At 39.1% G+C, this 27,963-nt stretch overlaps 1 protein-coding gene across 1 annotated transcript; it reads right to left on the reverse strand.

The window, feature by feature from the left end:
* ERN1 (endoplasmic reticulum to nucleus signaling 1) lies at nucleotides 1-27,603 on the reverse strand. The gene is made up of 21 exons (XM_009287693.2): nucleotides 27,495-27,603; nucleotides 17,134-17,167; nucleotides 16,076-16,148; nucleotides 14,351-14,423; nucleotides 13,873-13,995; nucleotides 12,945-13,046; nucleotides 12,173-12,434; nucleotides 11,483-11,561; nucleotides 10,560-10,722; nucleotides 9,120-9,238; nucleotides 8,593-8,784; nucleotides 7,717-7,972; nucleotides 6,823-6,913; nucleotides 6,140-6,329; nucleotides 5,581-5,680; nucleotides 4,931-5,130; nucleotides 4,466-4,613; nucleotides 3,884-4,011; nucleotides 3,133-3,256; nucleotides 2,797-2,864; nucleotides 1-2,568 (listed from the first exon to the last, which is right to left on the reverse strand). Exons 4-21 carry the CDS (start codon nucleotides 14,352-14,354, stop codon nucleotides 2,362-2,364), a joined length of 2,556 nt encoding a protein of 851 aa, XP_009285968.1. The 5' UTR covers nucleotides 14,355-14,423; nucleotides 16,076-16,148; nucleotides 17,134-17,167; nucleotides 27,495-27,603; the 3' UTR covers nucleotides 1-2,361.
* Between the last annotated feature and the right edge of the window lie 360 nt (nucleotides 27,604-27,963).

Consider the following 27,963-nt stretch of genomic DNA (forward strand, 5'->3'; position numbering starts at 1 on the left):
GGCAGATCCACCCCCCACCAGTTACTGCCCTCTACATCAGCTACCTACTCACGCCAGGCCACCCCACCAAAGTAAATAGCAGAGCGGTTGGCAGGGTCATGGAATACCAGTGGCTCATCAGCCCTCTGGAATGCTGGGGCAGAGGAGGGCTGTGCTGATACTTGAGATGTGAGATGCACTTCAGCCTTCCACGCTCCAGCAGACAAAGCTGTCTTACAGGCTGCCTTCTTTCCTGTAAACCACGTGGTCATTTGCCAACTTAGTTTCGCACAAAAATTTTTTTTATGGGTATCTCAGTCCTGTACAGCAATAAAAATTTTTGCAGCGTGCAATCATTCCAGCCATTTTATCTTATCTGGTGACCTGCCTCGGACACCAAGATGTAGGTGGCTGTTGCCTGGGGACTGTTAGTTGGAATAACAAAACGAGGCTCTTGGGCGTTCAAGGAGGCTCGATGCTCACACACCGCAACAAGCGTAAGAGAGGTGAGTCTGTGTGTGTGTGTCGGAGCAGGCCCCTGCTCAAAAACCAGGTGCATGCCCTGTCTCGGGGGAGGCAGGATGTGGCTGCCTCAGAGCAGCTCTAGGTGCGTTACCCTCTTCCCCTGCTCGCTGGCTCCAGCCCTGGTTCTGAAAGCTGTGTTAGTCCACACATGGCAGCAGTCTGGCTTCTTTCCCCAGGCACACATTGTCACTAGAAGTTGTGGGTTGGTTTGTTTTTTTTTTTTTTTAATCTGAGTACAAGTCTTTATTTAGTAGACTTATAAAAGAACTTTACATGAGAAGTACAAAAATATGAAATAGGCTTTGAATCTTCTTAGGTAAAACTACCGTTATTTCTTTCAAGCTTTAGAAACATGTAACTTGCACAGTTGGCATCTTAGGTAAATTGCTCTCATACATTGTAAAACTAGGAAAAAAACTTCCCGTAAAGTAGCTCCAGAAAAGTAGCTGTACGTACCCAGTCATACACATTACTGTCAATAACTTATTAGTTTAAGACACAATGGCACAGTCATACAAATTCCCACTTTGTAATTTCTCCTTTAATGAATTCCATTGAAAGATGCAGTATCACTTTCCTCTTCCAGTTGTTATAATATGATTGAATATAAACACAAAACCGATTAAGAATGATTTGGCATGCCTTATACTTGTACCACTTGGATTTGATACCACTTTGTAGTAAAAATTAAATAAATATAAATATGTTAAATAAATATATTGTAAAAGAACACCCCACTTACTTATATTAGAATTCAGCATTTCTTCATCCTTTGCACACACTTAATGCTTTGTCACAGCTTTAGGGCCAATGAAAAGAAATACTGCATCTTTAAAAACATAGGCTCGCTTGGGTGTAATCAGCAACCCCCTACAAACAGCAGATGGGGTTCCTTTACAGCTTTATCGCACCCATTAAAACCACTGCCTATGATTTCACTGTTCCGTACATCTCTCATTGTTTCCTATTTAGCTCCCTTTTCCCCAGGACTCATTTTACCTCTGGCTCTGCAACTGGCAACCCTTCTTTATAAGAAAGTAAGGAACACTTGCAGTAGATAAATGATTAGCCTCTTGCGCGCAGCTCACAGCTGACAGCAGAGTATTTTTCTGAAGTTACTTGTGTAGGTCTGTTCTGATACTGTGATTTAAGTCAACGACGGTTCAAGCTCTTCTGTGAATACTGGTTGATATTTAAACAATGAGGCTTAATGTCAAAGTAGGTAAACCTGTAACTGATTTTTCAAGTCAGTATTTTTTTAGAACTTCATTGTATGTGCTCAAGTATGAGGGACTAATTTGCCAGGGTAGTACTGATTAAACAGAAATTGTACTCTCTCTACTGTATTTTGGATAATCATAAATGATTCCCTTTACAATCACTGTGGTGTGCCTGATGCATAACGTGGCGGTAGTGCAACGGCAGATTCTGATGATTTGCTACAACTAAAAGGCTCCTTTCGCAGATCCCAGTCCCTAGTAATTGTATGATTCCAATCACTGTATTTTGATTCTTTGTAGTAAAACATATCAGCTATAAAATCACATACAGTACAGGGATATTGGGTGACGGTTATATCCAGCTTTTGCTCTCCATTTTCACTGTCTTGAAAATTGCCTTGGAATAACTCCATCACCGGGGTCATTGCTTTTCTGAAGTGACCACTTGCTCCTTGGGCTCCTACCATCTCCTGATCCAGCGCAGGCAGAGGTACAAGGCACTTTTTGGAAGCTTGGTTTCTTCAAAGAGAGAGAATTCAGCTCTTTGATCCCACTTTTCCCTGCTAAAGGTAGGCCTGTTTCACAGCCCTGTGCTTGGAATGTCGGTCCCAGAGAAGAAAGCTCCATCCCTCTCCTCTCAGACAGTGTCTCCTGCAAGGCTCAGCTCTGCAGAGTCCTGATTATAGTAATGCTGAAACAGTCTTTCATGGCAGCAGATATGCATAGCATTGTAGGTATGTAGGAGCAGGTGAGGGAAACGAGCTGTAAAGTAACATACAAAATCATCGGGGATGGAGCCCAGGGTCTCCTGCACTTCAGGAGGCAGTTCTCTGTAATGGTGCTTCTGTAAAGGAAAACAGAATAGGGAAAAGCTCAGTCAGAGGGTACGTGTTCAAGGATCCTCTTTGAAATAGAGCTGTCTTTTTCACGGACAAAGTAACCTCCTATTAGTCCATCGTAAAGGAGCTCAATACCTAAAACAAGGTAAGAAAGATAGACATAGACTAGCAACAAACAGCAAATGGAGGCAGAACCACAGTGTGCGTGTTGCTTATGGAAAGAAGTCCTTTACCTTATTTCTCATTGCCCTCAGAAGATCCCGTACTGAGCCTCCTTTATAGGATCTGAATTTTCGAAGATCTGCAAAAGAAATTACAAGATTTCTTTTTGTGTTTTGATGCAGTTTTAGTTGCTGGCCTCAAAAGTAAGGTATGTGTGCCTACAGTCACATATCCTTATAGGTGTGTTTCAATATATAAACATGTACTTTAATTTGAAGAAATACTTTTCTGACAAGTAAAGGTCACGTGCCAAAACTGAGACGGTGTTATCCTTACTTTCCTGTCCCGGCAAACTGGGAACAACAGCATGTAACTCCTTTCCACTCTGATAAAATACTATCCATTACCTGTCTGAAGAGGAACAGTGATGTGCTCTCTCCAGTCCATCTTCACCACCTCTCTTCCACCTCTTTCTAATTGCTTGACTATTGGACCATCTAAAGATTCTTTCTCTATCCGGTCACTAACATCCTGGAAGAGACATTCAGGTTATTTCTAGTTTCATTTCCAAGCTTTTCCCAATGATTTAAAATTGCTGCTTCTGGCCAATTACAGCCTGTCCTGATAACAGAGTTACGATTCTACTTTACTCAATGACAAGGTACAATACAATGCGTTATGCTTGGGCCCGGGATACAGAAGTTTCTGAGATAATGAGTTGTTTCACCCTCTGCCAAAGCCTTTTAATCACAGAGTAGAAGGTAAGGCTGGAAAGAACCTCAGGCCCTCAGCCCGTTTCCCACCCCACATCAGGATTAAGTGTGCATATTCACTGCAGTGGGCTACCCTGTTCTTGAAAACCTGCCTGGCAACAGCTTCCCCTGCATTGCTACTGCAGCTGCTAGAGATCTTCCTCACTCCAACTGAAGTTGGTAACATCACGTTCCAGCCCCGCTATAAAAGATCTTCTGTAAGGCTAAGCCAATTTCTTAAGAGATACCACCTAGGTATTACAACTTTGCTTCTTCATTCCTCACAGTAAGGTTGTGGATTCTATCACCTCGAACATCCACAAAGCTAGGAGAGACTGAATTCAAGATTTGAAGAATGTTTGCAGGAATCCTTAGAACTGAAAGAACAGAAAAGGTCAACACAAACCTGAAAAAAATGGAGCTGTTTTTCTAAACTCCAAAAGAATGGGTGTTTTAGCACACAGCTGGCAGACGGACGTTTCTGAGGGTCCATGTTTATCATTTGCTCTATTAAATCACGAGCAACTATGTCTTCTGCAAGGAAAAGGGTGATAATTCTTAGGCTGTAGGGAAATCTAATGATGTTTTGTACTTTAGAACACCATTATGTTCTCTACTTCTTCCACACTATCCTGAACACTAGCCCCACTAGCTCAAGTACTGCCCTCGTAGATATGCTGGGCAACCAACAGAAAGTCAGCAGTGTTTGAAGATCAAAGTTCAGCTCTTCCATACCCTTGAACTACATGAAATAACTCTACAGTCAAGCTTGCAGGGTTCCAAATTTTGTATCCCAGAGATGCTTTGGGGTACTAATTCTAAGAACTTCAGGAGCTTTACTTCAGGAGTACTTTACGAGTACGACTTTCACCACTGCCAGGTTGGCAATCACTGTGGGTCATAGGTCTGTCATTTCTGTTGGTATTTTAACACCCATGGAAAGCTCACTAAACTCCGTAGCGCTTTATGTTTACCGTGATTTTCTTACCGTGCCTCCCTGCATTTAAAGACTCCAGGCTGTATGCACCCAGCAGAATGTTGGCTTGCCGCTGTAGAGATTTGCCAAAGGGATGGCTGCCTTCAGATACCACATAATAAAAGACACAGCCAGCTGAAAAGATGTCCACGGTATATGTCTGCAAATAAACAACCTTTAATAGCAATAACACTTTTTTTTTTCCCCTGAAGACTTTGAGCCATCATCACAGGGTGGTTATTTTGCATCTAAGAGCAGAAGAAAACTTTTCAGAATCACATATTCAGCTGCAAGCCAGCATGAATGCAGGGTTGGACTAGATGACCTTTAAAGGTCCCTTCCAACCCAAACTATTCTATGATTCTATGAATTCCCAGGCATCAACTACTGCGTATCTTAGTCTGACTGCAACAATGTGCCACTGGTTGGTTGTGCTGCCTTCTCCCGGGGGAGCCTGATGGAAAGATGAAGACTTACAGGGTTCTCTTTGCAATCTTCACTCAGCATCTCTGGGGCAATCCACCCTTCGGTGCCTGGCACACCCGACCGACGGCTAAAGCTGTGCCTGCCCACTGCCAGCTTCTTGCACAGGCCGAAGTCTGAAATCATAGCTTTGACTTTCCCATGGGCGTTAGGCATCGAGATGAGGATGTTATGGGGCTTCAGGTCCCTGTGGACTATTATAAACACCCATTTATCCACTCCAGGCAATCCCAACGATATTTGTAAATTTTTTATGTAGTTGCATTGTAAACCTTTCACAAGGCTGAACCACCGTTCCTTAAATCAAAGTCCTAACCTCAAACTATTGTCTTTGGTGGAGGCTCATCACTTTTTTATTCCATCACCACTGGTCATCATGTTTTATATGACTTCTATCCAAAAAACGCAGCACCCCGAACAAATGGTAATGACTAGCTTTACTACTCCAGTGCAGCAGAATGTTACAGGGGCAAGGCCGGTCTCAAAGGACAGACACTATTGCTGCCCGCACTAGGTGGCGCTTCTACAACTCTCTCCTGGGATTGAATAAACAAGCTCCCAGCACCAGACCAGTTTCTCTCCTTTTTTTTAGTTAAGAAAATGTACCACTCTCCATCCAATACTGAAACAAAAGGCATTCTTACCAATACTAAGAGAGTGCAGGTAAGCAAGACCAGATGTCGTCTGTTGCAGGAGAGTGATAGGTTGTAAGCCATGGTGACTGAAGGCCTTCTGCTCAACATACTATAAATTACAACAGAGAAACGGAAGATTCAGCCACAACATTGCTTATCATTACACTCTGTGTAAATAGTAAGTATATCCCCTTCACACACACATCCCCCCAAAAAAAGATTAGACTCGATAAATTGTGCTAGCTGGTAACACACATAAAAGAGCCTTTTTTTTTGGCTGAAGGTGATGATCTCTAAAACGTCATTCAGAGCTAGAATTCTATATAGCACTGTGCTCCAGAAGCAAGAGTAGAGGGACTTCAAAGCCCTTAAATCAGTACAGGGATGTCTTTCTAAAGGTCTGAAAACACCCCTGTCATAGGAGTGTGTAATTGTCACAGAGGTGATGGTGGGAGTAATGAGAACATCTCCTGCGGCAGGCACTTCAGTAACTTAAGCTAAAGGAAATTGAAGGCCTTCCAGGGAGAAGACTTTCACAAATTCTGTAGGTTTGCAAGTGACCCATCACCTCCTGTAAAGTGGCAGCACACAGCTCAATGGCTATGTACTGAAACTGCCGGTCCTTCTCCGTGCAGAAATAGCGGATCACGTTAGGATGCTCATCTGACTCTCGCAGCAACTGTACTTCACGGTCTGCAAAGCTGAAGCACTCAGGAAGAATTCTTTTCACTGCAACATCGCGGTTATCAAATGTCCCCCTGCAGACAGGAAGGAAAACCACAGCAACCTTTTACGCTCTCTGTAGACAAAGCATGTACAAACTGAGTGACAACAGAAGACATTTTACAGAGGCATATTAAAGCATTTCCCATGCTGGAAACAGATACATTTGGTCATTAAACATTTCTAGGGGAAGTGAAGTAGTTTTTGCTAGTGCAGAAACACTGCATGAAAATATTCCAGACACATGCAAAATACCTTTTCAAAGTTTCATTTCTGTTCATATTAGATACATGGTTTGTTGTTTGTTTTTTTTTTTTTTTTAAAAAAACATAATGCAAAAAACCATATATGCGTGCATGTGCATGTATGTGCACTTATATACATATTTAATCAAGTTTTACTTACTTGATTTTGTTTATAAAAATACTTACTGTGTTTTTTTTTTTTTTTTTTTTTTTTTAAAAAGACATAATGCAAATAAGACCTTCATTGGTCTATTTAATGCTGAATGTACATATTGTCTTCTACCTGTAAACAATTGTCCCTTCAGCTCCGTGCCCCAGTACATCTTTTGGGTTAAACGAAATCTTGCCAACCATCACTCTGTTTGCATCTTCATCTGAACAAAAAACAAGAAACAAGGACCGGTTTAGGATGGGTCAAGTCAGCCTTTTACAACTACACATCCTTCTGGGCCAGTATATAAAAGTCTTTTTGCTCATGTTTAAATTAACAACACAGATAATCAAAACAAACGAACATCTGCATTTTGGTACTCACGGTGAGTAGGCAAATACTCTCTGGTGACCAAATAATCCAACATACAGAGTCAAACACATTCTGTACACACCACCCGACCTCAGGTCTGGAAAGATCATGTCTCAAGACAGTATAAGGGACTAGTGGTTCTCAGCAGACAAACTCCTTCTAGAAAGTTTTATAGATGTCCTGTTGGGTTTAGGAAAAGCTGACTGACAGTTATGGAAGTGGGTTTACTATTCCCCTGAGTAGCCTTTGAAGGGACAAAAGAGTGCACAGGAAGATCAGGCAGGAATGCAGGCCGTGCTGCATAATCTTTATTTCTTGACTCCAGTTAATTGTAATAATACGTATTTTTATTTAAATGAACTTCTCCCTAGAATGGCTACAGGTTGTAAGAATATACCGCCACAGACAACATAATCCCTCAGATGGCAGCTACGAACTGGATGTTTTTCTAACGCAAATCATCCTGCTCAAAGTCAGGGCATGGCACACCTGCACAGTGTTTTGCAAATGGTCAGACTAAATGAGAACGATGGTCCTTTTCAGCTTTCTGATCTGTGAAGTATCATCAATAAGTATTTTAATTGTTGTGCTGTATCATCATACAGACTGGGGAAATACAGAGACTCGCAATAAAAGACACGGGATCAACCCTACCTCCCTCTTCTTGCTCAGTGGAGAGGCAGCTCCCAACATCAGATGTGGAGATGCTGGAATACGCGGAATGGTTTGATGCTCTGGGGGACATATTTGGTGTGCTGGTAGCTGAGCTCTCTGTCCGTCCATAGGAGGTGTCCAAGAAATCTGCTTCTGGGGGTAGATCACTGGGAGCACGGAAGGGCAGCTTCTGTTGCTGCAAGAGCTGTATCTTCTCTTCCAGCTGATGCTGCCTCTGTTGCTGCTGATGTACACTCTGTGAGAAAGGACCTCAGTTCCGTAAGTGGAGTGAAGTTTCTTACAGTCACGTCACAAAAGGGAACTCTATAGCTATTGGGGTAGCTACATCCAAAAGGTGGGAGGAAAGCTTTCTTGTTATGACGCTATCAGCCAAGCAGGCTGGGGAACTTTCACTCACATGCCTTCAATTTCATTCTGAACTTCCATTGCAAAGCTGAGAAATCACACTGGTTGGTTAATACGGCAAAAGCTAACTGTTACTAGGTTGACTAGGTGTCTTTAAACCACAGAAGGATAAAGGCTTTGATCCAAAAGCTGGAAAACCTGACAATGGTTCAGGTGAGGAAGAGAGGAGTGAAGCCAATGGTGCTAAGATCATGTCTGTGAAAAGAGTAACACATACAAAAAACAGAATTGGTGGGATAAAAAAAAATAAATCTCCAGAGTTGGCACATTTGCCCAGAGAAATCACTGTTACGTCAAATTTGTAGCCTTTGCTACCCACTGCACATCTGTGAGGAGGGAAAAAAAAACCCTGTAGTGTGTTACTTTCTAACTCCTGTGTCATTTCTTGGGCTGCAAAATGTTACTGACTTTCCCAAAACTGAAAAGCACATCAAGCTAAGTCAGCATTACCATTGGATAAGTGATGATAAAAGCCACCCAGCCCACAAGCAGGAAAGTGCTGAGAATGATCGTGGCCATGTCTTTCAACATGGAGTCCACAGGAGCCTCTGGCCGAGGGATAGGCCAAGCAGGTTTCTCCTCAATATCCTTTGGAACAGCAGGAGGCACTTCTGTTGAGGAACCTTCAACGATGTCAATAACCTAAGAGGCAAAGAAAGCTCTGTTAGCTCGGTATCTTCATGGTAAATGGAGCATTTATACGCTAGCCTTTCTGCTAAATAATTTTTAGCAATTTCTAACCCTACCAAAGTCAAAGGAAGTTTTGCATGTGGGAAAAAAAAAAGCAGCTGAAAGCCCTAATTCTGAAATAAGGACTGACACATCATCATACCCGTGATTCTACATGCTAAGTACGTGAAAATCTGACACAAAAAATGTGAAGTAATTCCATGTAGCTTTCCTTCTGAGTCCTTCCCCAACTTCTACTCCTTTATATTCTTCTATCATCCAGTACGATGATTATTCTCGTCACAAACCTCTTCAATAGTGGCTTTATCAGAGTCAGCCGGAATCACATTTTCAGGCCTCTTAGGTAAGTTGCTTGGAAATTTCTCCAGGATCTTTGTAGGGGCAGATAATGGTGTTTCATGGTGCCCTTTAAATAAAACACATTTGTTGAAATAAAAAGTTGTCCCTTTTTAGGAAAGATATCCTTGATTTCAGCATCTTTGCTGAAGAGCATATATAAAGTTGATTTACAAAAGGCTTGGGAACATCACAGAACAAAAGCTCAAATTAAAACACTTTTTCCCTCTGTCCTTCCCAAGCAGTCACAGGTATAGTGATCACAATCCTGAGGAACAATGTGCTCATGCACTGGCTGTGGATTTGGTTCCTGACCATTAGAGGAACACGCATTATGCCTCCTAGCTGGCTCACTCGCAAGGTAGTTTTGCTCTGTGATGCGGCCTTGAGGCGAAGATCATGTTCTAGATATGAAATGGTTCCGACGGGAATGGATCGCACTGCGCAAGAAGCAAGAATCGATCCAGCACTCAGCTACAATTGCTCTTCACACTCTGGCTCGTGCTAGCCAAGTAAGTGAGAAGAGGGAGACACTACTGTGCTCCCAGCTTTTGCAACTGGAGTAGACAGAGGAAGACTCCTGCTCATGTATAGAGGAGGAAAGAGAAAGGAGGGAAAAGATCAAGGGCACGGGTCATTCAGCGCAGAGGGTTGCAGAGGAATACGAACTGTTTAAAGGGAGCCGCTTGACCAACTGCAAGAGCAGAACAGTATCAACAAAGAAAGGGATCACAGGAAGAGAAAGGTGGCAGTTAAGGAAGCTGAAAGTTACAACCCGTCCCTGCCACAGAGATCCTATGGCATATATCACTTAATTATAAACTTGCATCACTTAAAACTGAACTTCAGACAGTTCATTTTTGAAGCAAAATTATAAATGCCCTGAAAAGTCAATTCCAAAATTTATTAATATTATCTTCAGCCTCTGTGCCTTAATCCTCCATTTGTAACATGGGGAAAAACATGACCCTTTGATCCGTATGGTGAGAATTAAAGTAGCATTATGCACAATAAAAAAATCCAAAGGAACCAGAATACAATATTTAGAGTAAATAATTAATTATCTACACCCCTCTCTGAAGGAGGGGGCAAATAAACAACTTTTCACATATTGAGCTAAGCACTCTTCACCCTATGCACTGAATAAAGCAGGGGCCTTGGGAAAAACAGTATGCAGTCGTATACTTAAAGACATTAATTCATATGCAGATAAGGATGAATTAGAAACTATTAGTAGAATTCAGTAATTACTGCCTGAGTTTAGGCAGTCATTGTGACTGATTTACAGCAGCTGAAAAACAGCTCTGAGGTTTGGATTAGAATTGTCCGCCAGATGGCAATGCGATCCTGCACGAGCAGCAGACCAGGGCCAAGCAAGGGACCTCGGATACCTATTAAAAGCCAGTCGTTCCAGTAGTTGAGTTTGTTCTTTTCTTTCAGTCTGCCTGAAAACTTGACATCCGTACTGGGGGTGATAACACACTCGCCATTGTCTTCAATTGTGACTCCTTCTGTTTTTGGACCCTCTAGTAAGGGTATGGCACTGCCGCGGGGCTAGAAAGAGAGATTATTGTTACAATCAAGGAAGCACTGTGTTCCCATAATATTTAAATAGGCAACTAAGTAAAAAAATGGAGGTCAAAAATTACTGGCAGCAAACTCACCATAAGTAAACACTGCCATTATGCCCTCAGCCACTGCTTCAACAACCTTGGACATTAGACCTTCTAAATTACATGTTGCCTAGGAGATGAGATTACTCTCTCTTTTTTTAGAAAAGTTAAACAAGATCTTTATTTCCTACCTGGACAGCCACAGTGTGAGCAAAACAAAACTATGATGCAGTTTCCTATCTATGGGGAGTTAGTTTGATGAACAAAACAGCAATTTTGACATTAACCACAATGCACCAACAATACTGCATAGCAACCTCTGGTCCACTCCTGCTAAGCTTGCCTGGCACAATTCCTGATGAGCTACAGTTACTTCTTTGCAGCATTTGAAATGATTCCTGAAATATGGTCATGCATTCTAAGGCTTACTGTTAATTGTTTCATGTAATTTGCTATGCATTTCTTGATAGCAATCTGCAATTTAAAACCAAATTTCTGTAGATGTACAGCCTTCAGTGTTTTATTTTCTATTTTAATCAGATCCCTTTGCCACTTTACAATGGCAAAGTTGTCTTTTTTTTTTTTTTAATATATTTTTATGTATGTTTCCATTTCAACTTTTTTTTAAACCCAGGACGGTACTAATTCTGTAAAGGCACTTTTCAGCAGGTGTCATTCAACTCTTGCAGCTCCCGACTTACCACAACAGTTACTCCTTCATGCACCATTGACGGCGACGCATACAAACTTGTGGAGTATTTCCCTACATAGAGAGTTGGTCTGGAAAAAAAACAGTAAAGAAGTAGACAAACGGGTGTTTTACCATCTTAGCTAAAACCTTGGCAACACAATCCTGCAGAACTAATGCATGAGTTTCTCAAATCATCAAAATTTATATCTTGAAAAGCCTGGATCTGTAAAATTGTTTTAAGTACTGCTGTACTATGAAGCCATTCTTTTTAATTATGAAAGCATTATTAGTTGATTATTCACGTCACAATTACTCATTTGACGTAACTCATGTCCTATTTCTGCATTATTCAAGAACTGGTATTTGCCAAACTGCTATACACCTTTTTTATAGTGTGAAAGGCAATAAAAAACAATTCCATTCCACATTATTAAGAAACTATTCAACACAGAACATCTGATAAAAGTTATGAATATACATTTCCTAAGTTTATGATTTTTTTTTTTTGTCTCTGCCTTTAGACAGTAAAAGTTCAAATATGATATAAAATAACGGCTGGAGAACTAGAGCTGCTTTTATGTGTTCTTTTCACCATCTTGAAACGTGTAGACCAATCCTTAACTGAATGGATATAAATAAGGTTTTAATGACAAAGCTCTGTCAAATAGACAGTGAGAACAACAGGAATATTGATGCTTACGTCAGTTTGCTCTTGGTCTCTGTTTCCTTTGGGAATGGATATTTCCACTTGGTAATGTGTCCAACCTCCCCAGACATGAACGTCAAGTATCGCAGAGTTTCTATCCCCAGGTTAGTGTGCATAATTTTCCGTAATCCTTCACGCTGCCAGATGTAAAAAGCTACCACAGGAGAAGCGTAATTCTGAATCCACAGTACATCCCCAGACTCACTGTCTACGGTCACCACCAGTCCATCTCCATTAGACACAAAGTGGGACATTTCTACAATATACAAATATATAGGAGATTATCTGGATTGCTGCAGACACTCAATTTTAATAATACATATTAACAGTTCAAGCCTTATGTTAACTCTGGAGTCCGTTACACCTTACATTGCAAAAGAACAGCTGATCAGTGAATCAGCTGTCAGAATTAGGTTGATAAAAGTTCAGTTGCAATGCAACAGCATTGCAGTAACTTTTTCTAAGCGTGCACCACAGTTTAGGTTTGCTTCCTCTCCTGCCATTTTTCACTACATTTTAAAGAGTCGTATCTTCAAGAGCTGTACCTTCTTAGATTCAATTTACCTGAAGCTACCTAACAGGCTCTAGATATTATGGCATGTAAAGGATAAAAACTGGCAGATGCGTATCAACGGCACAAAAATCAGACAGACAGCTTGACCTATTAATCATAGAAAAAAATCGGAATATTTTTGCCTGTACGCAAAACTCATGGTCAATATGTGTGTGTGTGTAACAAAAAAAAAAGAAGAAAGTAAATTCTTACTGTATTTTATGTCTTCATCAGGCAGAGTAGCTGCATAATCAAAATAGGTGGCATTCCATCGCAGCTCCTTCTTCTTGGTGTCATACATTGTGATCGTGTACTCTGTTAAAAAATATACAGTCTGTGAAGCAAAAAAACCTATGAGAGAATAGAATCGATCATCTCAAATCTGAGATACTCTTCAGAACACCACACACACTACTTACTGCTCTCTGCATTTCATTTTCCCAACACTCCTGATAAATAAACATTTCATAGCTGTTAAAGATAATACCCGATCCACTCATATACTGATCCACAGGAAGCCCTGCAGACAGTTACTGCTCACGTTACCAACGTTTTGTTTTTACTGCACAGCTTCTTCTGATGTACTTTGTTTTACTTACAAGTTTCCAAACCCTGCATTCTAAAATTCAGTATACCGCGTTCTGTAACTGAACTATCACGCTTAAAGAACACATTAATATAGAGGTTAAAGAACAAGTCTGTAACACTTATTCCTGTTTACTAGTCAACACCTATATGGTGTTGGTCTAATTTTAACAGTTATTTAGAATACTGCATTTATAATTTCAGTGGATATACTATATCTCCATTTTCTTTAAACAGTTTTTATAAAAGCTGTATGTTACAGAGCAAACTTGGGTTCACAGCTGCTACTGTTAAACAGAATATAAATGCCACTTAGTCAACAAGAATAATGGACCATGCCTGCTGCCAAAGTTTAAAAAAAACAGTATCTTTCTGCTGCTATAAAAAGTTAATAATTTTTCTGTGTACAGTCTAAAATCACAATTTACGGAAGTTTTTCTAAGAAATAAACTTGAAAGGCTGAACTGATCACAAGGTCATTTGTTATGATCCTAAACTTTAAAAACAATGACAACAACAAATTTTCTTCTAAGCTGCAGAAAAAAAAGCATATGACCTGTTCTCCCAAGATACAGGAGGGATGCTGATGGGCAAAGACTTTCTGCAAATGAGGAAGTTAAGGTCTGCTGTTTCTCCCCAGTCATGAGGTCAATCACGTACCAAATATCCTGCTTTTTACCTGAAATCATAATTTAAGCCACATTACCATTCAGTTGGAAAATTGCACTTCCATCAAGCTTTTCAGTCTTCTTTTTTCTTTAGTAGGCTCATGAACTTAGCATGAATACAGCATTTTCAATACAACAACTTCTCATAGTCAGGCTCAGTTTCATCATTTCAAAGCATTTTCAATAAAACAATTTCTCATAGTCAGGCTCAGTTTCATCATTTAGCACTACTGGCCAATCCAAAAGGTTCATGAAAAACCATAATTAATACGCAAAATAAAGCATATTTCCATGCAGTCTGGGAGTCTCTATATTTTGTAGTCTGCGAACATATTACAATCTAAAAGAGATTAAATTTGAGCTCACCCATGTACAGGATCCCATCTGAACTGCGACAGGGAGATGCCTGCACCAGCTCTGGGATAGTAAATGGAAGTTTCTAGGGGAAAAAAAAACCAATAAAAGCTTATTCATATTGGTGTAATAGTCTTCACATTTTTTCACAGAAAAGGGTAGTCAGAAAACTTCAGAAATCTCAAATGACTTGTTTTTTATTATTTCTTTATATTATTGTAGTGCCTGAGAACTCAAAATTTCAGGTCAAGGCCCTGCTCTGCAAACCCAGAACAGAGAGAAGTCTGTTTCAGTGAGTTTACAACAGGAGAAATGCATGTAGAGTGGAAGAACTGCTTGCAGCTGAGAGGTTAGGAGGCCAAGACTCTGTGGTTTTAAGGTCCACCATCATCACTTACAAACTGTCTGGGCTTCAACGTACCGCAGTTTAATTGTCTCACCTATAACGAGTATGCAATGGTTCTCCACAGGACTGTACAGTAACATTTATAAAGGCCGGATATCTTCATACAAATGAAACTGTTGAGAGGGCGAAGCATGAATCTCCGACTAAAGAGTTCTTGAGATACTGCCAAGCCTGTATTGCACTTACAGAATGGGTGATGATCCTTACTAAATTTCAAGAGACTTTTAATGGGATGAGGTCACAAGAGTAACGGACAAGCTGCACCAACAATAAAGATCAGGCCTTTGCTAAGTTTACTTAAATATGCTAAAATAACTCGAGTCTTGCTTAAAACTTTTATAATAGTGTTTCTAAACAGAAATTAAATTTCTTTAATTCAAAAAGATTAACAGAATAAAGGAATAGATTCAAATAGATTGCTGCTTCCTGGATTCACCCAGGAAAAGAACCAAGAATCCTTTTGCAAGTTATGATCTGGCTGTACTGCAGGGTGGGAGGAGTGGTGAGTAAATACTAAAATATTTAACAATATTGAAGTTCTTAAGGGAAATCATAGCAGCTACCAGAAAACAGAAACTTGTAGGAAGCCAAACATTTTATCTGAGTATTACCACAAAGTTTAAAAATAAAAGTCAAACGTTAGCTAGTATCTGTGTGTTACATGGATTGGTGACTATTTTGAAAAGGTTCACCACTTCTGTCTGCTTACTAAATCTTACAAAGACATCTTCTAAAGGTGTCAGCACGGAACATATATTAATCCTGCCTTTTGGCAGATGGTTTTAGAAAATTAAGTATTTGGGTGAAGGTGACATATCTGATTTGTATTTTTCCGGGTACACCTTTCCCATCAAATCGTACAGAGATTATTCAGTATTTGGATAATACAACATAAATTTTATTTGTCATTAACATCATTATTTTAGCATGTTACAGAAAAACAGTACAAGTGGACAAAACATATGTGTTGTTGATATTTTCAAGCAGAAATTATTTCCTGACGATCACAAGAAAGGTGGCAACTTTCTGCTCTAATAAAATTAAGTATGTTTTCACTCTGCAAAGGTCCTAGCAACACAACGTAGGGCACTGTCATTCCAAAAACTTGTATCCTAACATTGGCATAGGCAGCAGATGCTGGGTTTTGGCTAGTCTGATCAAGCTTTTCCAAGAAACTGGTGCACTTCCATTAAGCAGTACACAAGCCTGCAAAACTTTACAGTACTGTCAAGAAAGCAGAAAGTTCCCTTGGGGACTTATCCTTCGTGTGAGTCTGATTAGGGCATTTTTCTAAAAATTATCAGAGGAGAGAATTTAAAAAATATACTTACAGTCAAGCCTTCACTATTCTTGCCACCAAGCGTATACAAACTGCCATCATTTGGGTCTGGAAGAAATGCTGGCCTAGGATTTAAGCAGCAATTACAAATGATAAAAAATATACTGTGCTTCTCAGAGAACAGGAAAGCAAGTATGGTCAGTACCGGCTTTACAGAGAAGTTCATCTGACATTAAATTTTTTACTTTGTATTATCCTTTATTTGAAGTTTCATTTATAAACTGTGATAATGAAAAAATATAAAGAAGTTTGAGAACCGATATAACAAAAGATTACTAATACATTTGAAAATTCAAAGATCCAAATGTGGCAGGCAATCACTTGGGTGAAAGCTTTTAAACAAGATCTATATGCTTTCAAAATGCCACAGAATTAAAAACAAACCGAATAAATAAACAAAAGCAGAGAGCATAAGGAAGGCAAGGAACAGTAAAAGAGTTGCCAGAACTAAGTAAATTTGAGAGGTAAAGGCAACCCTCCACCCAAACTACAAAAAAAAGCCAAACCCCAACATCAAACACAAACTACAAAAAAGAAAGGATGTTATCACTGACTTCAGAGACATAAAGTTAAAGCCCCAAATTTTCTAGTTAAATGTGAAATTGTTTTGCTGGAGGAACCACTCTGAAGTAACAGCTTGAGGGTTTCATTTGAAGATCCTGGTAGTGATGGTGGTTAGAGTTTCCTATATTTTTAGTCCTTTATTTGAAGAGAAGTACAAAACCCAGAGATCACTCCCCAGCTGTTTCTGTCGTTTTCAAAGCTGCTCAATTAAGATTGCAGCACAGTTAGCACATTTGATCTCCAAACCTGAGCAAGGGCTTGAGAGAACAGTTTGCAGACAGGATGTTTCTTCTCAGCGCTACAAATAAGCGAATTATATGTAGCTAATTCTATCCTTTCTGTACCTGCTCTCTAAACCACCTTAAGTTGACTTATGCAAGGTATGCAACTTTTCTAGAACACAGATATTTTTGGTTCAAATTAAACCAAATTTCAAGAGGTCAGTGAAATCAAACAAGCAGTAAATGAGATAAAGGAAAGACTTACTCTTCCACATGTATTGGCACCTGAAGTACAGGATCTGCATAAACAGAAAAAGTGATAATATTGGCAATTCAATTCCTTGAACTCACTAGATACAGGATTAAGTCAGACCTGCAACAACTTGCTCCTTTTTGAAAGGCTGATGCACAGAGTTTGAAAGGGGCCATCTCAGCAGCCTCAACGATCTCCTGTTTGGTTGTGAAACTAGGTTTGTAAAATGGGAAAGTACAAAGCACCTGAGAAGTTTTAAACCGTCTGAATTTCTTTGCTCAGTTTTATCCACACTACTCCCCAGCTACCCCTGGGAGGAGACTCAGATCAGATAGCAGTACTGTATTGTATCTTGAGTTTTCTCTTTATTTCTCACTTGGACAGAGCATATAAAGTCTGTTAGAACTGCCTGTATACATGTTAATAAAAACTCTTGCTTCCAATACGTGTGTGTGATCGCTGGGCACTGGCTGACCATAACTTGCAGCAACTACTGTCACTGTGCAGGCTTCAACAACCAATTTTACTCAAAAACAAGCTACAGCTAATGGAAGTTTGCAGAGACTGTGAGAACAGGGATACAAAAGTGCGTATCTTGGTATTTTCATACAAGAAGGCCAGCCTAATGCTTTTTTAATCTGTGTTTTATGAAATTCTGCCACTTGGTGTCTCAGGTACCTCGTGTATCAGGCAGGTAAGCATATACTTTCTAGCCAACTCAACATTTAATTTAAAATGCAACATACAAACTGAAAGCCTAGTGCTACACCTACTGAAATGAATGGGAAGACTGCCAATGACTTAAGAGCAAGACTCCGATGCAAATCGGAAAAAACTTAGTGCCACTTCCTACTCCGAGATAAAACCTCTGTGACCAGCATGTCACTGAAAAGAAAAACAGAAGTCTGCCAAGGGCTATACAAAATTACCTCAAACCTGATTTTTTTCATTTAAATAATCTCCCCACTAAATTTTATCCAAGAATCCACATTACATTAAAATCAAAACGTTTGGAAACAATCTCACAGTAGTTGGTATTTTGAGTGATCAGAATCACAGTTTAGCTTTCATCAACAAAAATAAAAACCGACAATGCTAAATCTAGATCCTTACATATTAAAAGGTAAATTGAGAACAATAATTTGATTTTAATGTAAGGTGATGTGACCTCAAAATTACTGAGGCCTCAAAAAATCCTGGATCATGGGATTTTCAATCCTGATGCCAAAACAACAGAAGTTCCCAGATTTGTAAGACATACTCTGCAATTTCTAAGACAAACGTGTGTGCTTATTTATGGGTATATTGGCAGAAAGTAACTCAGACGTCAAGAGGATGCAAGGTATCTTCACTTCCACAGAGGAAATCAAACCATTACTCTAGAATAAGCCTGAGTAAGAAGATAAAGGTGACCAAGCAAACAAATACTGTTTTTCCACCTGTTGTGTCTCCATGCAAACATCATGATGCTACAGGAAGGAAATAAGAACAAAACCAATGACATTTGGAGAGCCTTTGATTGGGAAACTGACAGAGATTCTGGACAGCTTGAGCGTACTGTGATATTTGCAGAGTGAAGCAAGACAAGAACAAGAAATTCAGGGTTCATTATATGGGTCTTACAAAGTCTCTACCACTCTACAGTAAGTATATTGCACCACATGAACTGCTGGGTTTGATGATAACGCGTAGGAGCATGTCCCTTCGTTTTATGTAACAGATTAAAAAACCATAAGAAACCCCTACCCAAACAGATCTCTAACAGCAATGCAGCTGAAAACAGCAGTCACCAAAAGATGCACATATAATATCAGAGACAGAAAGAAATCACAATATGAGGAATAACAATAAAGCTATTTTTATTTTCATCAATTTCTTTTTACAATAGTAAACACTCTCAGAGCAGCTTTATTCAAAACATAACTACTTTTGGGTTTTTTTTCTCTTTAAGCCTAAAAAATGTTCCAGATACATCCTCAAAGCTTTCACAATAAACTACTCAAAAGCATATTAAGCTTCTTGGAACAACCCAATTAACTGGAGAGGGAACAGTGCTCTACTCAAGCACTGAATCATACTACGCCTAGCAAACTCACAGCTCAGTGAGCAGACTTGTCAAGTTTCATGCTTTACCTATTTCCCTCATCACATGGTTACTCACCACTGCACTGGCATCTCCTGCATTGGCAAGATCATCATCAAACACAGTCTCCCTCCACATCACAACAAATTCCCTCTAATGCAGGGACCCTGCAGACCTGCAGAGCTGTGTGCCGGCTCTGGGAAGAAACCCACTGGAGGGCACAGACACAGCCTAGTCATGTTATCTTCTACTCGGAGCCTCACACATAGGGCAGCAAAAACGCTGAGATAATTTAGCTGGTACTCTTAACAGTCCTAGGCACTGACATGTAGCCATAGAAGACGGAGAGCAAGAGTACCTATCTTGATCAATTTTTCTCTTAATGATGAATTATCACCATTACCACTGTTCACTGATGTAAGATGAGAATGCTATGCAAGTGTAGAGCTCCACATTGTATCACAAACTCCATTTAATTTATTGAGAACCCAAGTACACATCAAAAGGCCCTAAGAATAATTAACATTCAGACAAAGGAGCTAAGTGATTCATTGTTATATATCTGTCTCTACAGACCACAGTGCTTAGTCAGACCTTTATTCCCTTAACTACATCAAGCAATTCATTTCTATCCCTTGTGTGAAGAAACTGGTTTCAGGATATCTTGGGAGGGACTCCCCCCCTCCAAACTTACAGTTGATTACATGCCAATTATTTCTCAGTGTTTGCTTCAAGTATTCCACAAGCTTTACGATATCTAATGCAACACATGGTGACTTACAACACCATCTCTCCATTACTAAAGGAAAGCAAGCAAGAAAAAGCATTAGCTGACCATTACATAAAGTGGCTCAACTCTGGAGTTGAACTGCTAGGTTGAACTACTAAAAGCAAACAGACATCAAGTTTATATACTCAATGTATCTGTAAGTGTAGGTGAAATGAACTAAAAGAAGAGACATTAAAGACCATAGGCTAGAGTTCTTATAATCATAAATGCTTCATGGCAAGGGAAACTCTCACAGTCTTGTGGAAAGAACAGCATCATAAATCAGTAGAAAATGGCACCTGCCTCAGTTGAAATAAGATTTCAAATGCTATAAGCATTGCTAAACGCAAAAGCCAAATAAACTTTGCAAGTCTCTTGATGAACTGATTACACAGACAGTGTCTCACTTGGTAAAAAATAAACTGTCGCCTCTGGTGATGATGACTATTGCTAGACAACAGCAATCTTCACCAACAGTGCTCAAGCAACTTTGTCGTATCTACAAACATCTCCTCAAATGATCGTTAGTGATAACAAAGCTGCACAACTTGTTTTTGAAGTGATAACTGACTGCATATACATTGTTAAGTACAGTAATGCTGATTTTCTTTAAGATCACTTTCTAGCCTAGGCAAAGCATAAGAAAATAGTTTCTTGTCCAAATTATCTTCAGAAACTTTTAAATTTAATTTTAATAAAAGGACTGCTTAGTCTCTGAATTAAATGGAGGTGTGAAGTTGTTACATGAAATTACAGTATAGAACTAGTACTATCTGAATCAAGTTCCAAATTTTCTAACTACAGTTGCTGACATAACATGCACTCTACAGTAGAGCAGGACAGAATGCGATTTCCTCAAACATAGTATTTCAGGTTTTTTTTTCAAAGAATGCTCAGAACACCTGAACAATTACAGGAAATTTCAAAAGGTAGATTATGTTTTCTAGCAACTGATCCTGGTTTGTCCATGACATTTGCAGGAGAGTCTGGTTAGTAATGCTTTCCGATAGCTCCCTCTTCTGCCCCCAAAATACAGTGAATGATAATAATAATACAGTACAGCATTTTTGGACTAATAACTTGTTTTCACTTAATTTTCTAAGACTGGGCAATCTACTTTTACAAAAAAAAAAAGTGCTCCACTCTGCTCCAACTATCTCAAAGGTCTGAGAAGTTTTGCATGATTTTATCGACCACGTAGTACCATAATAGTGAAAGAACACACACACACACATATATATGCAATATTTACTTGCATTAAGCTTTTACCCCCAAGCTTATATTTCTGAAAGCTGTTGGAAAAATGTCACTCATAACAATTTCATCAACAAATGTATCCTACACTTTAATAAACAATGCCAGAAATCCCATGAATGTCTCCAACTTCTGTAGTGCGTTTTTCTGAAGCACTCTTGCATATCAGAAGACATGAATGAAAGCCTTATGAAAAGTTCCAAGCCATTCAGTGCTGTTCAGAAGCATCATGCTCATGAGAAAGTCCTTAAAGTTTTCTTTAGTATCATGTCTTCAATATCAAGAACAACAGTGCTTCATCAGAAGTGAAAAAATCCTGCTTTTACTTGTTTTCTCAGTAAGTGAAATTTGATTTACTAACAATGATAAAGAAGAGGTAGATGGAACAGATTAAGATGTTATTACAAAGCAGCAGGAAATTTTTTTTAGTACTTGCTGGCACATGAACCAAAGCACTGATTATTCTGATGGTTTCCTGCAACATTTAAGTGTTGTGTATGAACTGTTAGAAAGCATTTAGTATCAATATCTGATTCATTTCCACGCATGAGGCTATTCACAATGCGTGAACACAAACTGATGGAGGAGTTTATTTTCTGAAGTGAAAGGAATTCTCCTTTCACTACTAGCACAATCCACCTGGAAAGATGGGCTATGGTATTTTCCAGGTGGCACAATCCACCTGGAAAGATGGGCTATGGAGAGCCATTTCTCTACATTTTTAGCTACTGGAGTGATGTAAATTTTCTCATTTTCTGTCATGATCTTGAACTAAGGTTGTAAGCTCTGCAAAGGTACTTTGAAGACAGACAATGAACTCTTCACATTCACTTCCATGTGGTTTGGGACATATTCCAACTTTATTTCAAAGTTTGTTTTGAAATAAGAACTCCCTCTGAGATAAAAAGAGAATCTTGAGTTTAATTTATTGTTGTCAGGTCTTACAATAGTTTTCATATGCTTGAATACAGACTAGTAAAAGAATGAGTTGTCTTATAACTGAAGTCACCTTTTGCTCCGCAACGGGTCAAACGGAAAAAGTCCTTGCGAAAGTCAAAGAACTGAGGCCTTATCTTCTCTTCAACAGCTCAGCACTCAAGTGTTAACATGCTGAGACTGTAATCACGTAATCCTGCTTTCAAAATTTCCCTGAACTGCAGTTCCCTGTAATTAGGTAAGTCATTCTAATAGGCCCAATCTGTTCCAATACCAACAACAGTGATAATAACCACTGAACAAAGCAGTAAGTATTCTGTATCGGAACAAAAATTTTACAGAGAAAATGTGATAAATCTGTGATAAAAATACATCTGCCTCTTTAAGCTTCCATTCCCTGTAGCAGAAGAAAAGCCAACTTCTTGCAATGTCCTACATAAAGCTTTTGGTATGATATCCTGTCCAAAAGCTTTCCACTTTCCAGGCTAAGAAAACAAAGATGTCAAAAAAACTAGGGGGGGGAAGTTAGGAAGCAGGACACCATCCTGTAAATACCTCCAGTGCTGGAGGGAAGGTCAAGTTTTCTGTAGATACTTCCATGGGTTTCCAATTTGTTTTTACTGCAGCCTCCACTAAGGCAGAGTATGTTAACGATTCCTATATTAAAATCCTACAACTCAATACACACTTTGAGAACACACTCAATACAAGCTTTAGCTTTCTGATCCAGTAATACACGTGTGTAAACAAGCACATGCACACACTATTGCCACTGATACGCTTTATTAAATTAATTTCAGCAAAGCATATTAATGCCCACAAGCACAAGGAGTTCAAGGGCATCAGTAGAATAGAAATGCCATTAAAAATACTGCTGATACCTCTCCTTGTCATTGTGGGACTTCAAAAACGATATCCTGTAAGAACTGAAAAGCCTTCATTTTTACAAGTTAATAAAAAGATTTGTAAAATAACTGCGTCAAGAAAAAAAGAATTAAAAGGACATTGATCCTAGATTATAAATATTTATTCTAGAACTCTAAGAGTTTATTCACAAGTACAGCAGTTATTAGAAACCTGTTAACATGACTGTCCAGTAATTTAGTAAATTATTGGGCTCAGTTACACTTCCCTGAAATTAAGATTTTGACCTGGCAGCAGGCAGATGTCCCAATACAGTTTCGGTTGCATCATGGCCAGAAAATATTTGTGCCTGTATCATTTTCTTGTGAGTGGGCAGAAGTACACGACACGTTTCAGGTTATTCTGAAATAATTCTAAACCATGTTTTGCATACATATATGGAAAAAAGCCATATATACAATTTTTGAAATTATAACCATAATGCTAAATATAATGCATTTGACTTTTCTCCATATTTCACAAACACATGGTAAGATAAAATTTGCCCTTTGACCAAAAAACAAGTCTTTTTTAATGCACAAGAGAGAGTTGCACATTTTCATCACTGTAATGTGCCCTTAGGTAGAACATACAAAACCAGTGGCTGAAAAGAAGAAGTGGGAGATTCTGAAACAACAACAGAGTAAGTTGCTGCCCCACTGGAATGAGCTGGAAAAAACGGTTTCCTGACCTGAGGCCCAACCATAAGATTTGGGCTAACAGGCCAATTTAAAATCATGTCATCCTCGCCTGCTGTTGCAATTACAGTAAATGAGGTTAGAGATACTAACAAACTATCCTCTGGAATTTGCTGAAAAGAGTACTGTTGTTTTGTTTTGACAATCCTTATTAATTTACAGCTATTCACAAAGATATTTCTTCTTGCCTGGGAATAACCACTGTTATTAGAGCAGGACCTACAGATCTCATATTTGCCCTTTAGAATCTACATATTGCATACCATTAATAGGTACAGTTTTTATACCTTTGTCTTATCATGACTAGTCCACTGAAGTCCATAGGTTATGAGTAAGGTATCAGAAATCAAAACCTTTTAAATTGATTGTGGGCCACCTTTTTTTTTTATTGCTACAGAGAACTGAAGATCATAAAATTTCTGCTGGCTCTAAATGTGGACCCAAATCCCTATATATTATATGTTCTTCTGGCAAATTACTTTGAATTAGTTCTTGGCGGAAAAGCTTTTACGGAGCTGGTGAACGAAAAGAAAGAGATCGCTTTGAACAGTACAGAAGGACACACAGAAGTGACTGTCAGAAGAAAAGAGTCCACTTTCAAACACTACATTCTTAACATCTCAAAGTTCAATATTCTGATCATTAACCTAAGCTCTTGAGTTAACAAAGACATACAGGATGATTTTTACAAAGATGTGAGGGAACAGGACAGTCTTAAAATCACATTCTTAAAGCTCACACTGAAATCAGAATCATGAATATAATGTCTGACATTAAGGAGAAAAGCATTCTCCAGATTCCGTCTTGCCAACAGGTTTCTCGCCACCATCTCTATCACTGTCTACTTTCTTACCTGCATGTAAAGCAAGCCTACAGTGCTTGCGCCCCTGTACCTTTCAAAGAGAGCTATAGGAAATGACAGAATAAGTTTAATTTTCAGCGATTTTGGGGAAGAAATTTCATCCTAAGTGAGGATGGTCACTAAGTATCTTGCTAGTGGCAAGTGCAGAAAACACGAGAGCCTATCACACTGTCACTTAGAACTGACAGCTCCTTTTATTCATCAGAGATGGCACTAAGAGCCATATTTAGTCTCTGATCTTAAATGCATGCCGCACCCTTTCAATACACTTTCAAATTAGTGCCTTTCAATAGAATGTGTTTTTGTGGGGCCACAGAAGGAGCAAAAGTACCTCTCAGAAATTTGGGTGGAGGAAGAGTGTGGGTTCTTTCTATAAACTTTCCAACCACATTCCAGCTTTCCAAAGCCCAGGGAATGCGCAGCATCAGTTACCTGGCCACTGAAAAATCCTGAGAGCTGTCAGATAGTAGGACCCATCGAAGCCAACAGGAAATGAAGGTATTAAGCACCCTCAACAAACAGGTCCACAATCTCGCTACATATAACTGCAGAGAACACAGCTTTATTTCGGAACTACTGGACAGTCCTATTACTAACTGACCCATTTTTTTTGCCTGCTTTATGGGGAGCACAACTATTCAGACTGCCTTTCTTGCCAGCACTACATGAAGGCAGGAAACCCAAACATGTTATTGTGGTGATAACCACTGGCTCATTTACTCTGCATACCTAAGATAAGCTTCAGTGCTAAATTAAAACAAGCCACACATGGCAAGATTCTCATGTTTGTTTAAGTACCACCTGATAATGAATACCACCTTGTTTTTTTCCCCAGTGAAAATAAAACGTATATGAATTGCCCTTTGTTAAATACCTTGCTGCTTAAGTGCAGTAATAAAATGTTCTCTTCCTGATGAATGCCACTGCAGCACTTCAGGTGACCTCCACAACTTCTCAAAGCACATGAACTACAACACATGGTTCATTGTCTGATAATCAGGGTAAAATGGTACCTGCAAGAACACTGCTTGCAATGCATGCAACTTCCCACTGGGTAATTCTCTATAACAGTACAAGCATATTGTTGACAGATAGAGTGCACCCAACAACTTGTGTTTATACACTAATATTAATACTGAATTCTGCACTATTAAATCTCTCCAGGGATTTAGCACAGCAAGATGGTAAGGACTTTCATGGGCTATTAATTTCCAACACTGTCGCATTTTTGTTGGGCTTCCCACCCACAGGGTGACCACCAACAAATACAGTTTTGCAAAAATAAATAAAACCCCTCCAATTACAAATTAATTTGCCAATTTATATGTACAGGCCCTTGTTCCATGTACACTTAATTAAGTTAACTCATGAAGCATCTTGTAACAATGGTAACTACCACTAATTTTTTTTTTCATTGACCCTTGTACATTGTTCTGTTACACAGAAATAAACTAACGGGCACTTAAGTGCTCTGCAAAAAGCAACTGAACATACCGCATGTACATAAGATGCAGAATAATACATAGTTAGCAACAGAGAGAAAAAAAGAAGTCCTATAAAACTGTATTATCCAGTCTGGCAGTTCTACTGTACCACCAACAGTTTTGCAACAGTTTTTTTTTAAACAAGGGAAGTTCCTTGAGCAATACACTCTGACCAAGATCCTTTTCATTGCCAAAGTGCCTTCATTTCTTCCTCATGAAAACTCTTGCCACTTAGTAAGTCTGGCTGCAAACAAATGGCAGTTACAATATCCTTCTAGGATAGGTCTATGTAGTGTATGCTCCTGTCAGTTGAATGACAAGCAAAAACCAGTAAGCTTCTCTTAACACCACAGTAGCCTGTAGCAACAATAAAGGAGGAGGTTGATAACTTTTTTTTTATTCAAGACTGTTCAGGGAAAGGAGATGTCTAAATTTAAAGAGGAGAGATGGGGGAGAAAATGTAATCACACCTATTAACGAAGATCCTTCAAGAAAATACTCGTTCACCTCTCTTTACTCCAAGAGGAGCTACAAAAGCATTCTTTGCTCATTTATGAAGTTAACTTTTTGTCTGGTAGATTTGCATTCAAATATGAATGGCTTCACAAATAAGAACAACTGGTTTGTACTGCAGACATCAGATACGCACAATCCATTTCCTACCATTTCAGCTCACCTACTAAACTGACATCAGGTTTAAAAATAGAGGACAGAATGATGCAATCACTGTGACTCCTTTCCATTTGACCTGCTTTCTAATTTATTTCCCAAAGTGAAGAGAAAGTGCTACCATCACTTCTACCATACATAATCAGAGTCCCACTAAAACAAATCTGTATTAAATATTGAATTTTTCATGAAGACAGAAAGAGCTATCTCTGCTCAGTAATTAAAATTACAAAATCACTTCCAGTCACTGAGCAATGTTAAATTTCTTTACACAAGTGCAGTTCCTAAATGTCTGTTATAGAAAAAAAGACCCGAGGTTTGCACGATATCCACTGCACCAGTGAACGTAGGGTATTCCAGAGACAGAATCATGCAAACCCTTTGCCACCAGTTCCACCAGCTGACACTCTCATTTGACATCTATTCTGTTCTATGCCTGCTTATATCGTGCTCATTCCCATAAAACGTGATACCTACACATTATACCACTACAGCTTAAACATTCTGGCAAAAAAACCCTATAAACCTGGAAAAGATCTGCAAGTGAAAATATGAAGATGAACATGACTCCAGAAACATTGTAGCTTAATTCTGGAGCAAGAGCAAAAATAAGAAAGAAAAGAAAGTATTTACCAGGCCCTACAACAGTTTGAATTATCGATTAGACTGTTACTACAGTTCCTGAGTAGAGGGCATCAGGACACCTCCTACTCACCTTCTTTTAAAGTCCACTTGATTGCTCCCGTCCTCTTGCTGACAGCATGCAAACTTCCATCAAGAGTTGAAACAAACAACAGTGTTTCTGGCACAGTTACTGAGCTGGTGTTCTGGAAAAGAAAAACCCACACACTGAATGTAATTATTTACTACAGAGGTTACTCGTAACTGTCATACAGTACGTTGCCTAGAACATCATCCTTCTTTTTAATTGCACAGACTGGACAACTTTCTTGTCCCTTTGAATTCAGTGATTTTTTTTGTTGTTTTGTTTGGGGTTTTTTTTGTCACCATTATTGAACTGCTTACTGTGCTAAGCTCCCCTAGAGAAAAACTGGGAGATGCTTTAAATGAATAATCTATCTACAACTCAACCTCCATTTTCAATTTTATATCAAAGTCTTCTTGTACTAGAGTAAGGAGGAACCAGAGAGAGAGCTGATCTGGGAAAGAATTGATACAAAGAC

The sequence above is a fragment of the Aptenodytes forsteri genome, unplaced genomic scaffold (genome assembly GCF_000699145.1).
Source record: "Aptenodytes forsteri isolate BGI_AS27 unplaced genomic scaffold, ASM69914v1 Scaffold153, whole genome shotgun sequence".
NCBI classification, from domain to species: domain Eukaryota; kingdom Metazoa; phylum Chordata; class Aves; order Sphenisciformes; family Spheniscidae; genus Aptenodytes; species Aptenodytes forsteri.

Coding starts and splice junctions, on each gene's coding strand:
- ERN1 (XM_009287693.2), bottom strand. Junction 6,914..7,716: donor CACTGAGCAAGAAGAGGGAG/GTAGGGTTGATC, acceptor TTTTTTGTTCAG/ATGAAGATGCAAACAGAGTG. Junction 6,330..6,822: donor GAAGGGACAATTGTTTACAG/GTAGAAGACAAT, acceptor TCCTGTCTGCAG/GGGGACATTTGATAACCGCG.